The sequence below is a fragment of the Aegilops tauschii genome, chromosome 3 (genome assembly GCF_002575655.3).
Source record: "Aegilops tauschii subsp. strangulata cultivar AL8/78 chromosome 3, Aet v6.0, whole genome shotgun sequence".
Lineage (NCBI taxonomy): Eukaryota > Viridiplantae > Streptophyta > Magnoliopsida > Poales > Poaceae > Aegilops > Aegilops tauschii.
In genome coordinates this window covers 85,196,284-85,214,270 of record NC_053037.3, presented here as the reverse complement: position 1 = coordinate 85,214,270, position 17,987 = coordinate 85,196,284, and the positions used below count along the sequence as shown (strand labels likewise).

The following is a 17,987-nucleotide window of genomic DNA, read 5'->3' as shown; positions in this document are numbered from 1 at the left end:
ATAAATCATCGTCAATCGCAATCGAGCGTATTGAAGGGAGGGGGCATGAGGACATGATCAATTTGCCAAGTGCCCCATTAATTTGGCATGTCCTGTCGACTGATTCATACGCATCCATATAAGCCAAAGCATGTATAAAACTGCCTCTGTCACACTTATCTCTTTGTAGCTTCTTCATCCAGCAAGGGTCCCATGAGCATAAGTGTTAGTCTCCTTTTATTTCCTTTTGTGCTACCACAAGCACTGGACAGAGGGACATGATCAAATTGCAAAATCTTAGCTGAAATTCGATGTGGATTAACCACTGCTAAGCAGGGATAAAAGCAGATGCGATATTATCTCACATGCATGTCCGAGAATATGGACATATATCCCAGGTGGCAAAAGAAATTGGGGATGAGTGGTTAAGAATAAGATATGTTTCTTGTTATTCCCCACTATGTATATATTCTTGGGAGATTTATTGGTTATTCTAGATATGATACATGACATTTCAGTATTTGTATCTTCAGGCCATAAAAAAAAGTATTTGTATCTTCAGATTATTAGATACAGGACCTGCCACGTGAACAAAGACCACCGCCATCATCAACCGTACCGCTTTGACAAAGGTCAATGAACAAAAATATGCGTGGAGTTTAACGGCCATAAGTTCTTTTTTCTTGATTTTGTTTATCAAGGGACCACTGCCAATGAAACTCTGATACAAATAAAAGGAATTTTATTGACTCAGTTGTCGCATCAAAGCGATACAACTGCAAAGACTTCACACCCGGTCTATACATAACGAAGCCCTAATCAATTAACTCTGAAATAGCTGCTCTTGTTTGATTCTCAGGCTAGACGACAGCTTACGTGCGTGTGAGTGTGCAGTGGGGGGAAAAACAGAGATCGGGACGCAGCTGCTGGACGCCAGAGAGGACGGCAAACTCTCGTAGCGAATTAAGTTGGTGCTATTGGTTAGCTTAGTTTAGTTGGCGCTCATCAGTTTGGCAGAGAGCGAGAGGGGAATCGTCCTTGGCATTAGCGTTGGTCTTTCTTTGGTCCTCTCCCTTGGAGCGTGCCCATCTTGTCTCATCAATATATTCTCTGCAAGAGCAAGAGCGAGTGATTGTCCTGGCCTATGGTCACTAGCTCTTCCAAGAAGAGTTACCTAAAGAAAACAGGCGAAAAAACAGAAGTACTTGCTCTAGATTAAATATTGAATCCAATCAGTGGGTTGGAACAAACATGGTCCCTAGTTTTAGTTTTAGCTCTAGTTTTGTACTACCTCCTCCTCCGATGGATCCCTTGAGAATGGATGTATATGCGCATGCATATATATTTTTTATAAAGAAGGCTTTTATTAACTTAAAATATAGCATCAATGCGGATTAAAAAATTTATGTGGTTTGTCCACAAGCAAGTAATACTCACAAAGGACAACTTACTTAAGAGGTGATGGGTCGGCAATTCGCGGTGTTCTTTTTGTGCTCAGGATGAGACAATACAACATTTATTCCTTGAATGCCCACTTGCCAAGTTACTTTGGAGAACGATTCATATAGCCTTTAATATCAATCCTCCAGTAGATATTGCGTCTTTGTTTGGGACGTGGTTAGCTGGGGTTGAACAGATCACGGCAGCTCGTATTCGGATTGGAATATGTGCGTTATTATGGGCTATATGGAACTGCAGAAATGATATGATTTTTAACCGACAACACAACTTAACTTTTTTGCAGGTTATCTTCAGAGCTACAGCTTGGATCCGTACGTGATCCTTACTCACTTCTATGGAATCCAGGGAGCCTTTGGTTACTGGGTGCAACCAATGGGAGATGGTGGCTCGGGTTATATTCAACCGGTTCAGATGGCGTTCGCATAACAGGATAGGAGTCTAGACAGCTTATCCTTATTATTACCGTATCGGTTGTCTTTGTCCGCTTGTAATTTTCCGGTTTATGTACTTTGTTTTGCTCCGTTTGCGAGCTGTAAGACCTTTACGTTGATACTTTCTGAATTTTTAATAAGAGGGCCGCATGCATCATCATGATGCAGAGGCCGGGGGTATACCTCCATTTCAAAAAAAAAGCGGATACAATTATGATGAGCAACCCCATTCTCTGCATAATCTAGGATGTACACAACCAAAACACGAACTATCTGACAAAAAAATAAAAACTGACATATCAGCAACAAAGTTGTAAGTGTTTTTCGAAAAGGAGGATACCCACCATCCCAGCATCGAGCCATGCACATAGCCATCTTATTATTCAACAGTCTGGTAAAAACAAATACATGAATCTACTCAAAGCCATCTTTGTGATCTATGTCGCTATACCTACTAGCTTAATAATGTGCCCAGACAACGCACCAACGAGCACCATCTAACCCCGTGACCTCACCAAGCCGCCCCACAGCGAGCCGAGATCACTAATCGGTCTAGCTAGCAAACCCTCAGTGCATCGCATGCGCACGCTTTAGAATCTGCCGCCGCCAGCTATGCCTATGTTGATTGTCGAGAAAGGTGGTAGTCGGATCCAAAGATTATACCGTCACTCATGTTAGGTAAAAACCTTCCTGCCCATCCTCCGATCATCCCTGTATGGATGCGCATGCATGTGGCCGGTGGGTGAGTCGATCGGCAGAAATCTGCGGCTCTTGTCACCATACGTCTGCGGCGCCGCAGCTGCCAAAAGACGATCTATCTAGTGGTATCAACTGACTGGTGCAGCCGATCCGTGGATCTGCTCATGCATGATCAGCCCAATTATTGTTAGGTTAGCAGCTAGCTGAGCTAAGGTAAGGTAGCTGCCTGGCAGATAGGTCATTAGCTAGCGGCCGTCCAGTCCATCACTAACGACGCAGCTGCGTGCATGGCTGGCTGGCTAATGGCTATAGCCCTGCACCTGCACGCAGTCACACACATGCACGGTCGGTCGCAACTGGACTGGCCTTGGATGAGCCGCTACGTAAAGGCCAGAACGAGACCGATTCGATAAGGTCTAAAACCGCCGTGAGAGGTTAGCATGCACGTACCGGTGTACGTTCGGACGCCGGCCGGGATAAGCCTCGCCGCCTTGGAGAGCTCGATCGGTGCGGTGGAATTCGATCTCATCGACTGGGCATGCGATTTGTCCACACGTAGTACTCCTACTTGACCACTGACTGACTGGCCAGATCGGTGACTTACTACTTTGCTGGTGCGTGCGTACGTCTCGCGCCCTGTGCATGCATGCATGTAGACGGCTCCGGGTCTGTCGCGTTTCGGCACGCCCTTAAAGATGATGGATGGACTATGTGCCACGGAAGAAGGGCTACGCAGCACCGTAGGAAACCCCTACGCGCGCGCGCTACGCTACCGTCCACGTACCGAGGGCCTCTTGACACTCGTCAAGGACCAGCCAGCAGCCACCGGCCTCCACTGGATTGGATCACCATCTATTCGTTGGTTTGGCTCTTGCATGCATGGCAGCATGGCACTGACCGCTCGAGATCGGGCACACGAAGGCGGAGAAGGCCGCATGCATGCATGCAGGGGCAACCGTACGGGCTACATAGCTAAGCGGCTACACAGCAGTGATCGATCTTCTTGTCACCGGTCCGCCGCTGCTGCAGGTGCAGGGCGCGCAAGAGCACAAGTTGTAGGTCAAATACGCCGTCGAGCCAACCCAGGTGCTGAAGTGCGGCAGGGCATGCAGCCTAGCGATCGACGGCGCCAAGGCAAGCGGACAAAGGTTCGGTACTGGCGTATTGGTTGTTGCCTACCTCCCCCGCCGTGCCGTGTGTATATGCGCGCGACGTCACGCGTGCGCCAACGACAAACGCTCTCCACGTACTAGTATATTCTTCCATCACGATCAATCGGACTGTAAAAAAGATATAATACAGTACTGGTACTACTGCAGTAGATAAAGCTGGGGTACGTGTGTGTCTTGATCTGTTGCGTTTACGTGCGTACCTGCTGCAGCAGAGAGATGCTATGCTATATGCTTCTTGTCAAACGGGTGGTTCTTTCGCATCCAACGGTCAGGTCAGTGTCCTTGGATGGAAGCAGCCATGGCTGGATAGATAGATAGATAATGTAGCTGCTGCTGCTGCTACGTCCAAAAGGGTATCAGGGCCGGACGACGGACAGCCCAGATGCATCGCCCAAAGCGGTCAAAAAAGACGGCCAGGTGTCGACCACGCACCGGCGCTCCTGGACGCGGCAAATGCTCAACGAATATATGGACGTCCGCCCCGCACGTATCAACAAACGAACCATCTCAAAGCCTTTGCTTGCTATACATGATAATACATACACTTGTTGTTTCAAATGTCTCTCTCGAATTATTTACGAGCTCTTAATTGATTGTACACATGCATACTGGATAACTTAAAACGGCGGGGTACATTTGCTGCCCATCATCTGCGCTGGAAGTTGAGGTTCCTGATGGCGAGGGCGAAGACGACGGCGAAGAGGACGCAGAAGCCGACCACCATCGTGGCGACGACGCCGAGGAAGTCGTGCCGGAACCCAAAGTGCTCCTCCAGGAACGCCACCACGGTGGTGGTTCTGATGCCGTCGGCCAGCAGAAGGGGCTGGTCCAGGTCGCCGAACTGGGAGGTCAGGAGCCCGTACAGCGTCCAGGACACCGGGTTGGCCCAGTAGTACCACCTCCACCACACCGGGATCAGCTGCATTATTATTTGGTAACGGAATCGTTAACCAAACACAACAGGATGGTGCCGACTACTGAGTGTATGATTGTTGTTCTGTTCAGATACAAGTGTGTAGATCAAGACAGGCAGTGTGTCTACCATGCTAAGCTGAATATACTTCAATTTGTTTATTTGCTTCTCTAAATGTTCGACAAAACCACAAAACTGTATCCATGTGCCTGCGTTGTGCTGGTTCACAGCATCGATAAAAGAATGAGTACCCTATTTATTTGGAAGGAAAAGGAAAAATTGACAAGCCCAATGATCCAGGGCTGACGCGGTTGTGTGTGCACAGTGATCGATCTTACTAGTGTATGAAAGCCCATATGGCCCGACACGTTCTGTACAGGCCAGTCAAACATATTAGGGCCCACCTATCGCCAACTTGCCCTGTCACAAAAATTATGTGATGTTTTCCTATTGCATGGAATTGCTTGTTCAACTCTACGGTGCTGATGAAACCCTTCTCTCAAAAAATAAGAAAAAGAACTTTCGAGTGCAAATAAGAACAAATCTTAGGTCATATGCACCAATTATTGGTTTGGCTATTGTGCATTTCAAAAAATTCTCCACTAGAAGACCATATGACCTACTAGCATACTTGATTTTCCCAAAAGGCTTGCACTGGAAAAAACACCCTAGGACTCAACCATACCCAGATTGCCAAACGGAGACGGAACTGGAAGTCCACCGTAGGACGGAAGTTATTGATTGGTTTTGTTAGATTCAAATCATGGGGGTGACATTCGTTCCATACCTTTCTTGGGATCATGAACCCGCAGAAGAGATTCCATAACGTGTAGAATGGGGCGGCAATGATAGGCGCGACCATATGATTCGGAGTGATCGCCGTCGTCATCATGCCGTAGAAGGTGAAGTACAACAGAGTGAAGTACATGAAGAACAGGAACCACAGGAACTTCACCGCTGTCCACTCAAATGAGCCCAGGCTGTAGAAAATTGTACCGTAGACAAGTGACTGAACAAGAATGTAAGGGAACTCCACAGTAACCTGCCCAAGAACAATGAGTTAAAGGTGCTATGATGATGAGCACTGGATGGATAGACTGAGGGAATACAAGTTCTGGACAGGAAACATATGTACCAGAGAGAATGCGAAAGGTAATGCTGAATACATCCCAGCAGCTCGCTCTCTGTACGATACGAATCTTTCGATGGAGATCACAGGTTGAACGGAAGTGGCGTTAGTGATTCCTATGAAAAGCACTGCTGCATACATGGCACCCATGGCATTGAATATATCATGTTGGGTCTCCCTGGGGATTGTAAAACGACATTACCGTTAGCTCGCTGTGAAGATAACTATGTACGACTATGCCCAAAAATCGGTGTCAGAACCATCAGATGACATACCTTCTAGAGCCAAATTTCCAGCAAATCGTCCCAAACATCAAGGAGATGATGACGGTGTAGAAAAACCGAACTGCAGTGTATTGAGGATTCCTCCAGTACGATAGGTTTTGCTTCCATAAGCAAGCAATAAACTGAGCACAGAATGGTTGAGCATACTTGGTAGAGAAAGTAAGCTCTTTCACTTCACTGTTCGGTTTGCTCAAGGCCTCAACGATTTCTTTGGTCTGCCTGAAATGCAATAACACGAACAGGTATGAGTGACAGAAAAGCGACTATGAAACACGTAGTGGGATTAAAATGGATTTTGTGTTTACAGAAATAATTTCGACTGTCGATAGTATTCAGCAAAATCCACTCCAAGAATCTGCTCCATTTGTGTACTCGTGACATCCAACATCCATGCAGCAGGATTATAGCCATCCCTGATTTTAGGCACCCCTGGAACTGCCTGTTTGTAAACTTCAGGGTGTAAGTACAAAGGCCTTGTCTAAATTTCTTCAGTGAGAAAACACACACTGCAGAACGTACCTGGAAAAACTCAACCAGATTGCGTGATTTGGGACCCAAGGGGCCAGCATATATGAGTTGCCCTCCACGCTTCATAAACAAAAGCTGAGCAGAATATGCATAAGTTAGGAGAGCACAATGGTGGAATCATCATATATCCTTAACAGTAGCAGTACAAGATAAAATCATGTAGGTTTCATATTATTAAGATAAATGGAACTTTTAAAGAGGTCTGAGATAAAATTATTTTTTTATGTGTCATATTCACTGTTAAAAAACTGATATTTTGTGGAGAAAATAACCTCATCAAAGGATTCAAATATGTCGATACTTGGCTGATGGATGGTGCACACGATTGTCCGTCCTGTATTAACAATATTTCGTACAGTTCTCATCACAATGGCTGCAGACCTAGCATCCAACCCTGACGTAGGTTCATCCATGAATACAATGGAAGGATTTGCCACAAGCTCCACAGCTATCGTCAACCTTTTGCGTTGTTCCGTAGACAGACCATTAACTCCTGGCAGGCCAACAAGAGCACCACTTAACGGATTCAGCTCAACAAGTTCCATCACCTCTTCCACAAAAGCCTATGAAAAAGAAAACAGCAAAGATCAAAAGGTCAACATTATGAGTCTGGACCAATGAAACATATAGCTTCAGCCAATGCATACCCTTTGAGTGTCATCATTGACATGAGAAGGCAACCGGAGGCATGCCGAGTATAACAAAGACTCAATCACAGTCAAGCAAGGTGAATGGACATCATTTTGTTCACAATAACCGGATATCCTTGTGAAAGTCTCTTGGTTCTTAGGATATCCAGATATAGAGATGTTTCCTTCTATGAGTCCTCCGGTCTTCCGGCCGGCTAAAACATCCATGAGGGTGGTTTTACCAGCACCGCTGACTCCAACAAGGGCTGTCAGTACCCCTGGCCTAAATGCACCAGTGACATCAACAAGCAACTGAAGGCGGTCTTCTGCTATCCCTTGCTTTTTCAATTCCTGCTAGCATAAGTGGGTGAATGCATAAATGATATAGCTTTTTCAAACATTTTTTGGTCATACATATGGACCATCTCTGACATACCTCTGGTACATCAACGTAGTAGTTTATATTCTTAAAGCACATAGAAAGGGGTTGAAAGGGTAACACCATGCCCTTCTGTTCCTTGAGCTTAAGCCCTGCAGCACAGTGAATACAGATGATGGGAGCCACACTTAGTAAAAGGTGAAAATATCCTATGATGTGAGAGTTGGGTCGACGTAGTTCATTTATCTGGCATTACCATTCAGTGAAGTTGAATGCAGGTAAGATCTCAGCTCTAGGGCTACTCTGTCACTCTTCCTCCTAGAATCCTTGTTTCGAATCGCATCCTTGGATACAACAGCTTGCATATTCCCAATTGCTGCCAAAAAGCGTCTTACATTTTGGGACGGAGGGAGTATTTTGAATAAGCTCAAATTGTTTGGGTCTTATAAGGTAGTATGAACTTACGGTTGAGAATTGTCAAGAACAATGTAAATAAGGCATTCAAAACAATCGTGTAACCTAACAATGCTCCGACTCCAATCCAAAACCAATATTTTTCCTTGAATAATCCATATCCAGTGAGTACAGCTTCACCTAATGTGATGTTCTGATCTGCAAATGGCTGCCATTAAACCAAAGTAGATTAGTATCAGTTACAAATACTGAAATATTTAAGGCTTGTTAGAACTTCTCTTGGTAAATGCCTTATTATAGGTTCATGAGAACAATATAATACTCCCTCCGTAAACTAATATAAATATTAGTTTACAGAAGGAGTATGTCTTAAGTAATTTGGGTTTCCACATTATTACACCCACAAAAATCCATGTGCTGTGTGTTGCTTTTGTGTGTACAATCAAATTAAGAAATACCACAGACTCCCCTTGGAGAAGGATTAATATCTAGTACTATAAGAGTTGGGCGCGCTTTGCTGCACTGCTGGTATTATTGGATTTTCATATAAAAAAATCCCTCTGTTTCAAAATATTAGGTGCATTAGTTTTTTGAATGTTCAAACATCTTTAAGTTTGACCAAATTAATAGAGAAATATATCAATATTTCACAATATCAAACAGGTGTCATTAGATTCATCATGAAATAATTTTTCATATTTTATTATTTAGTATTGTGTATGTCGATATTTTTGGCTCTAAACTTAGTCAAATCTAAAGAAATTTGTCTTTTCAAAAAAACTAATACACCTTATATTTTGGAGCCGAGGAAGTGTTTGGTTTGGTGAGTTGGGAAGATAATGGATTTTATAATGCGGTGTTTTAGTGGGCCTTTCGCGGTGTGATTCTGGGATATCTGCTAATCAAGCTAGACTTATGTGGGAAAATTTTCTACGTCGGTGGTTGCATGTACTATATTAACGCTACAGTGTTACATGTTTGCGCTTCTTTTTTCTAGGTGTGGAGAGGGTGTGTAGTATTGATATGTTTAATAGGGCTGTTGCTGCCAATTGATTTGAAAAATTGTTGACCCGGTCAAAATGTAACACAATCCAAAATTGAATATCTCAAATCATATGGGAGAGCTCCAAATTAGGGAGCACAGTGATTAAAAGAGTAGAATGGTAGAGCTCCATGAGAAATTGTTGACCCGGTCAAAATCGAGTGACCCAGTTCCGAATTGAAGACCTCAATTGACTGCGAGTTATCTACAATTAGGAAGCGTAGTGTATTAGATAGATTACCTTGCTCCAAGAACGCCCATGGAATTCATTTACCGATATAGCATTCTGTGCATACATCATAGGAGAGATCCAATAACCCCAAATCCACCAGACTGGTATGCTTTCTGTTAGATGGTCAGAAACAGGTTGTGACATGTTAGATATATAGGTTCAAAATGCAACCTCAAGTAGTTGAAAATATTTCAAAGAAATCAACCTTTGGTTATGATGAATCCTCCAAGGATCATAACAACCAACAAAGCAAACGATCCAAAGGTATTAGCAACTATCATATTTCGGCCCAAAGATGCCATGACCCGGAAAAGAGCCAAAGATGTCTGGTGCAGAAAGAAAAGCAACAAAAATTGTCCCAGAAATCTGCACATGACAAAGTAAGATCAATCTTCAAACTAAAAAGATCTCTGAAGCTCTGAACAGAAAGCAAAATTAACAAAGTCGATGTCATGTCAATTACCTTGTGAACTGGGGATCATAACCAACAACATAATATGTTACAAGTGTCCACATTCCCGATTCAATAAGCGAGGTTGGAATGCTCAGGAGCCAAGAAGGAAGCGTAAAAGCCCATGGTGGATAGAAATGCAAATCTCTGTGCTTGTAAAGAACTGGAAGTTTCGCCACCAACATTGAGACTTCAGTAAAGCCATTGAATAGAATCATCACTATTGCAAAATAGAGGGCTCCAAGATAAATGATCCCATCATCAACTGAATCATGGTGCATTGTTGTTCGAAAAAATACAGTCATTGTGATGAGGGCCACAAGTAGAAGCTGGTACAAAGAGAACATGTCAGAACATCCTTGATTGATTGTGGAGAGAATTCATATGTTGTTATAATGCTATGACATTGTCAAAGACAAAAACAGAGAACACTTGTCATATCAAACTTGTGACTGGATATAACAAACATTTAAGCGCAAATGGTACAGTTACGGTTACCATTGTGCTTAGCCTTTCCTGTAACCAATTCCGTCCGTAGGTGTGGCATTACTCACATTTAAGTGTACTAGGATGACATTCATACACCAACTAGGAAGAAAAACAAGCATTTCTAATAACTCAACACTTTACATTTCAGAGTTTGTTATATAGTTGCATTAGAAAGGCCAATATAGTCCTTGATTTGCACTTTGAGCCATGTATAGGCTTTCCGTGTCAATTGTCAAATAGTGTTATAGTTTCCCTGTGCATGTATGTATTGTATGGTAATAACAGAAAGTCAGCAAACCTCAGTTCAGTTACGGCTGCTAAGGAAAATAGGAATATGGTAAGAAATCTAGTACCTAATTTGGTGGACACTAATTTTGAAGTCCAAGATATTAGAGTTGCTTAGAGGTATAACATTTTAAATAACTCTCACAAAAGAACATCTAACCATTAACTTGGTGCCTTGGTGAACTTTCAAAGTCTTACATTGACAGTAGGCTGGGATATATTATCTTTTTAAAACAGAAACAAATAATATAAAAAGGATGTAAGTAGCACCACTTATAAAAGTTCAATGGTCCCTTTCACATATATCTAATTAAATGTGAAATAAAATATTTTTGATTTGAGAACATGAAATCAGATAGCACATGACTTTTTCTTAGAAATCAATTTTAACAATTAATTCATAAAGAAATTTTGATATGCTCTAGTATACCACACTACACCGTGCAATTGCACAGGGCAATCGGCTAATTAGCTCTAACTTTTAACTTGTGCCATGGTACTAGTCTACAAGATGCATCTCTTTGATTAAAGTACCTGAATGAATTTGAAGACGTAGATGAATGAGTTCCTTTTCATCAGCAAACGCTGCCACTGGAAGTTGGACTTCAGAATCTCGAGCCTCTTGACACCGTAATTTGAAGTTGAAAGAGCAGCGGGATGATTATGTTTTCTATTGTATGGCCTATCTAAATCCTCATGCAGCCTCTTACCAATAACAAATGTCTTAAAGGCTTCAGCAAATTTTGTTACGGACACAAACTGGTATGGGTAATCATATTGACACCAGTACTGCTGTTGATCTTTCTTGGACAAAACCTGCAGCGCAACAAACGTGAATATACCAGAAAAAAACCAGTTCCCATAAATGTACAAACATAGAAAGAGTGGAACTGCTTACTTCTTGCAAAAAATCTGCCACATTTTTCCTTTCAGGGCACCTGAATCCCATTGCAGCAAAAAAATCAGCAGCATATTCACGTGGTCCCTGGTATACAATTTGACCTTCAGATATAAGAATAACATCATCGAATAGCTCATAAGTTTCTGGAGCAGGCTGCAGCAGGGATATGATTGTAGTGCCATCCAGAGCATGTGTGGAATCCCTTAAGTACTTGATAATCTGATATGTGGTTGCACTATCAAGGCCAGTTGAAATCTCATCCATGAACAGAACGCGAGCAGACCCAACTAGCAATTCACCTGCAAATGCAACCAATATTAAAACAGAAATTCACCAGGAATACCCCTAATACAAATGATAGTAGGATATCCTCCTTTCCGAATAAATAAATACATAACAGCAGCATGTTTTAACCTGTTGTTAGACGCTTCTTTTGCCCACCAGAGATTCCTTTGACCATTTCATCTCCGACAATGGTGTCAGCACAGATGTCCAGCCCTAAAATCTTGACTAGATCAAAATTAGCAATTCAGAAATCTCACCAGAATCAGGTAATCAACATGTTAATAAGGATTGGTTCCCGAAAAGAACAAAAAACCGAAGGATCATGTGGATGAACATGTAAAATTCTCAAATCAAGAATATAATTACTTCCCAAAAAAACATGGAAACAGCCTTTGAAAAAGAGTAAGCGAGTAACACTAGCACAATCTTGTAAAAATATAATAGTAAATTGCAATTTGCACCACCTAATTTGATGCCCATTTCGCAAAATAAGAGTCATTTCTCTTTACATAACATCAGGTATTCCAAGTCATGAGATAAATTAAGAAAACTAATAAGATAAAAGAAAATAATAAAGCAGGACAGGTGCCAGATAATACATGCATGCTACTACTACGGGTTCAAATATGAAAGAAAGCAAACATGCAAGTCTGACCAAGCTAAAAAAGGCAACAGGCTGAAAGAAACATGTCGCTACCTTCATTACGTACTCAGCCACAAGACTCGTCTGTCTACCTTCAAGAGCCAATGCCTGAAAAGTAGTAGAAATTATGACAGAGTCAAAGACAAAATAGTGTGGGTACATCAATCCAAAGCTTGCTGGGTGTATCATACCTTCATGAATACATCAAGATCCTCATCAGGCTTGATCCCAGCATTCTTTTCTCTCCTCAAAAGTTCAACGAGCATATCTGCAAGTCGGCGGTGTCAAAAGGGAAATCATCAAGGAACACTGCCAATGACATTATGGTGTAGTAACCTACCATACTTTATACCAACACCCTGACAGCGCCCAGCAAACTCCAGGGTTTCTCTGACGGTCATCTCTGAAGCATGCCAGTCTTGCTGACTTACATAAGCAGATGTTCTTTGAGGCACAAATTCGTTTAGATGGTGGCCGTTGTAAGTAATGCTCCCAGACATCTACAATTAGTGATGATAGTCAGTAATAATATATTATTTCAGATAGTGCAGCTTGATTGATAGGCTCACTGTGCCCATCAGAATAGTTTTTTTAGGGGACAGGAGGGGATTTCTCCCTACTGCATTTTTATGAATTTTATAGAAGAATTTTACATGGTACAACAAAGGCAGAGAAGACTTAGGGTAGCTGATAACAGAGTTCTGAACTAGGGATGAGTGTTTCCATCAGATAATCATTTTCAGGCTACACGAGCAGTATAATGCCAATCTATCTCTCCACTTATCATCAAGTGATACAGGCATACAGATTTGGTTGAAAGTGAACGGATAGCGAAGATTTGCTCATCATCTATGAGTAATGAGCATACAAAAGTAAATGTAATTAATCTGATATCACACCTTTAGTCCAGGACCAAGTCGACCGGCAAGTGCTAAAAGCAAGGTGGTCTTCCCGGAACTTGGAGGGCCCAAAAGCAGTGTCATTCTGCAGCAAGAAAAGAACATCAAATTTATCAGAATTAACTCTTTTTCACAAAGAACTCTGTCAGAGCTTAGGCGATGCACCGAAAAAGCACCAGTTAATCTTCAGTTGTACCTTGATGGGCGAATGATGCCATTAATGTTGTCCAATATAGGTAACTTCATTCTTCCCCCTCTGTAGATCCTCAGGTGCCTCAGAAATGCCTTAATTTGACAGAAAAATAAAGTAAGAACCTCGACAGTACATTGGCAATTGCTCTGCTTTCTGCAAATAATTCACGGGCAGAGCTCCTACTTACAGCACAAACCCCAGTTTTGTCCACAGTAAAACAATGTTGGTAATTAAATCGTAACAGAAACCCGTGACCGATATTACTTTCACCTAGATAGAGAACTGGGAGGGCAGGGAGTTTGCAATTCCAGCTGTGGATCACGGGCCAATTACCTCTGTCATGTTGCATATGAAGTTGGGGATGGTGGGCAGCGCCCTGCTGCCCACATGCACGTACGCGTCCACCGTCAGGTCCTCGTACCTCACTTCGATCTTGGGGAACTCTATGTGTACCCTGCATCCCGGAAACGAAGAACAAAACAAAAAGGATTCAGCACAAAAGCAGAACCGAACAATTTTTGCGCTGGAAACCAAAACCTATGCAGCTCGATCTAGGTGTAGCTGCATGAGCGGGCTGCAAATCTGCAAGCCAACAAATCGCAAGTCTGGGCAGTGGGGCCATTGTCAGCGGCTCCAATTATGCACATCTAGAATTTTTTTCCTAGAACAAGCTCGAGCAGAAACCTACAATCTTCTGTCACTAAAAAACATGCAGACGGCATGGAGATGTAGCAACCATTTTCAAGCAGCAGCTGGATGCGCCCGTTGGGCCCACGTGTCATCCAATTGTGGCGGCCCAGCGGGACCCCGTGGTCAGCCACTAGTAGATTTGCAGAGCGCGCGCAGACACCGAGGAAGGCACGCTGATGAGTGATGACCATGGTGCACCGTTGCGGGAGCAAAAAAATGTACTGTAGTATGCACGGTTCGGTGTACTCACGCGTCGAAGCGGGCGCGTATGCGGCGGAAGAACTGCTCGGCGTCGCCGGAGTCGGCGAGCAGGCGGTCGACGAGCGCGGTGCGGTCGCCGGAGGAGAGGCCGGTGACGTCGACCTCGCAGAGCGCGTCGTCGCCCTCGACCGGGCCGCCCGCGCCGGAGGAGCCGGGCGCGACGGCCGGCGACCTGAGCAGGCCCCTCCTGGCGCGCGCGACGGTGGGGAGGCGCTGCAGCGCGGCCCACCGAAGCGCCTCCTGCTCGTCCTCCGCCTCCCGCCACGACCCCGACCGCGAGAAGGGCGCCTCCGCCGCCCACATCGCCCCCCGCCCGCCAAAACCCTAGCCACTGCCCACTCCTCGCCGCAGCAGCAGCAGTAAGTAGGAGTAGCTAGCAGCAAATGGTGGCGGTGGCAGGGGTGGGTGGTGCGGTGGTAGGGGGAGGGATTTATGGAGGGGCGTCCTCGCTCCGAACAGTGGCAATGGAGGTGGGGGCTGGGCTGGGCTGGCTGGATCCACCGACTCGCCGCATTTATGGGGCGCCCCCGCGCCGCGCTCTCTCTCCTCGCTGTGCAGTGCGGTGCAGTACTACTCCCCTTGTCTCTCCCTCTCTCTGATCGTTGGGGTTTTTGATCGGGTGGGGCGGAAGATGGGAAAAACGAGAGAGGGAGGGGGAAAGGGCGACAGGCTGCCTTTCGGGTTTAGACCGTTCGGTTTGGTCCGTTTGGGCCACCAACCCGTACGTGCCTGCGCTTCTAGAAATTTACTAGCCCGTTTAGTTGCTTATATCAAACTTTACTCTTTCACCATGCCTTGGCCCATCTATTGCCCGGCCAACCCTCTAAACTGAAGATTGACAAATATACCAGTCTGTGAAGACTTGCATCAATTTTTATGACACATCATCGAAAACCGAGGAGGTTCTGCAAGTGGTAAATATGTGCACTATTTCATCCTCGATGAAATGATACTTCGATTGTGATGATCTCAAAGGTTAATTCTTCGGAATAGGTAACCCAATTTAGACCGGTCAGCTTGTATATGTGGCGTATAAAATCATTGCAAAAATAGTGTCGACTCGTTTGAAGGTTTTTCTGTTAGAGACTATTAGTCCAACTCAGAGTGCTTCTTCGCCTGGAAGAATGATTACGAACAATGTATATAGTGGTTTATGAGTGCTTCCGTACAATAAAGAACAAGAGCAAAGGCAAAGAGGGTATGTGTGCTATCAAACTTGATATGCATAAAGCTTATGACCGGGTTGACTGGCCTTTTTCGAAGGAGAATATGTTGAGACTAGGCTTCCAAGAGAATTGGGTAATTTCACTATGCAATGTGTATCCACTGAATGTTGGGTCTGGTTTAATGCGGAAGAAAGTGAGTTCTTCAATCCTACGAGAGGTTACAGTGAGCTATATGATCCCTTTCCCGTTGTAATTATCTTCTTCCTCGCACCCAGGCTCCACAGTGCACATGCGCTCAATTGCTGCCAAGCTTTCACCTCCACGCGTTGTAGCACGCCACCGTAGCGAAAGCGATGGCAGGAGAACGACGTCTGCGGAAAGCCGACCAAGCCGTCGACACCGGCAAGAGCACCGGTGCCCAAGGTAGCATCCACCACCAAGGGCAAGTGGAAGCCGTCGGCAACGACCCACAGCCAGCTTGACCGACTCTCCACTGTCGGGTACCTACCGCCACCAGAGACCGCCTTCGCACGTTCTGTGCTCGTCTCCGTCAACGATGTCGTAGTGCAGAATATCATCCCCCATCCCATCGAGAAGGACCGGGTACGCTTCGTTTCTTTTCTCATTCGGGTTTTGGGGTTTCCAATCCATCCTTTTGTCCCGGGCCTCCTCCACTTCTATTGCCTCTGGTTGCACCATCTTTCCCCCAACCCCATTTCTCCACATGGCGTGCTTCGTCACGCTATGTGAAGCTCCTATGATGACAGCCGCACCTCGGCCTGTGGCGCAAGCTCTTCTGCGTCAAGCTACAAACCAACGTCAACGAGAAGTGTGTGTGTGTGTGGCGGCGTCGATAGCAAGATCACCGGTGCCAAGTACCTGGAGGGGGATTTTGTTGAAACAAACAAGAACTAGCGGGAGGACTGGTTTTACATCCCCGACGTCGGGCTTGATGATCCTCCCCGGTCAAAAGAATTGAGATAGATGTACTTGCTATTGGGAAACGTACTAGAAAACCAAAAATCACACCTACGATCACCCAAGATCAATATGAAGATGCATAACGGGTTGGGATCACAATCGTTACCGTCCCCGAGTTGCAGCGGAAGAAGAACATGCCGGTGTAGATGTACTTGGAGTCCCTCGAACCGCCGATGAATGATCCCTCGTACCGCCCATGAACAACCCCTCAAAATGAAGACCAAAAGCATGGCCTCTCTACTTGGTTGCAAGCATGCAGCGTAGACAATCCGGTAGCGCTTTGCCGTCCAGAGCTAATCATCGCCGGAGAATTAGAGGGAGGAGATTAGAACCACACTAGTCTTCTAATTATGAGAACAAGAGGATTATCCTAGTTCTAATTAGTCAACTAGGACCAACTGGAACTAGAACTAGAACTAGAAGAACTAGAGGAGGCTCCAAAACTTGTATATACAAAAGGGCAAAATTCTCATGTATATATAGGTTGGAGGGACAGGAAGGGCTTCCACCAAGGGAGAAGCAGGCCCCCTTGGTGCGCCGGCCTAGGTGAGGAGGAGTTTGACTCCTCCCCTTCCCCAATTCGGCCTCCTTTAAGGAAGGGGGCACTTACCCACTTGGGCCTTTTTGGCACAAGTTGCCTTCCACCTCTTGGCCTTTTTAGGCCTGTTGATATTTAAATTAAATATCAAATATTCTAAATACTTCTAGACCATTATATATATATTTAACATCTCCAGAATACATTTTCCACCTATATATAATATATCGGTATTACTCGATATTCACCAAAACCCTTCCGATGACCCCGAAACGCTTCCGGATCCTCTCAAAACTATTCCGTATATTAATGAAATAATTCTACAAATATATTCCCATCACTCCCGTCCTACTAACACTCAAAAAATCATGATTGCCTTAATGTTGTAACCTAGTAGGTTCAGTAACCCATAGACATGAACGAAACAGTTCTTTCAATGACTGACAGTGGAACGGTGGACGTCCATATCGATCCCTATGAGCACACGAATGATATTAGAGTGAACCTTTGGTTATCATGTGATGTTACCTTTGCTTCGCAATACTTCACAAAAACCGGTATGCATCGGTATCCTCCTGAATCGTCACCATGCTCACTATACCGAAATCATCATTACCAGTTTTGTTCTTCTTTCTTGTTATTGTGTTCCGGCATCCCCGTGATGTAGGCACCTATGTCTGGACAGACGATGATGGATACCGTCACACCGAGAGGGCCCTAAGAATATCTCTCAATGGCCGGAGGAGCAAATCCCACTCTTGAGCTACCTAGTCCCTTGCCAAACTTTCCAATGAACTTGTAAGTTATCGTTATGATCACCCTGTTACACGTGACGTTTGAGCAACCCCAAAGCCCACCATACGGTAAGAAGTGACTACGATACTCTCATGGTCTAAGGAGCAAATTCACATGC

At 44.5% G+C, this 17,987-nt stretch overlaps 1 protein-coding gene across 1 annotated transcript; it reads right to left on the bottom strand.

Annotated features, from left to right (window-relative positions):
• Nucleotides 1-4,232: 4,232 nt before the first annotated feature.
• LOC109783658 (ABC transporter G family member 31) lies at nucleotides 4,233-14,790 on the bottom strand. Its single transcript, XM_020342254.4, has 24 exons — nucleotides 14,379-14,790; nucleotides 13,772-13,892; nucleotides 13,442-13,530; nucleotides 13,246-13,330; nucleotides 12,687-12,846; nucleotides 12,538-12,614; nucleotides 12,401-12,454; nucleotides 11,833-11,923; nucleotides 11,416-11,717; nucleotides 11,052-11,333; nucleotides 9,756-10,072; nucleotides 9,498-9,658; nucleotides 9,302-9,405; nucleotides 8,070-8,226; nucleotides 7,861-7,980; nucleotides 7,662-7,756; nucleotides 7,244-7,576; nucleotides 6,869-7,159; nucleotides 6,588-6,671; nucleotides 6,374-6,507; nucleotides 6,060-6,287; nucleotides 5,791-5,962; nucleotides 5,443-5,697; nucleotides 4,233-4,661 (listed from the first exon to the last, which is right to left on the bottom strand). The coding sequence occupies exons 1-24, from the start codon at nucleotides 14,690-14,692 to the stop codon at nucleotides 4,389-4,391; spliced, it is 4,299 nt and encodes a 1,432-aa protein (XP_020197843.1). The 5' UTR covers nucleotides 14,693-14,790; the 3' UTR covers nucleotides 4,233-4,388.
• Nucleotides 14,791-17,987: the final 3,197 nt, after the last annotated feature.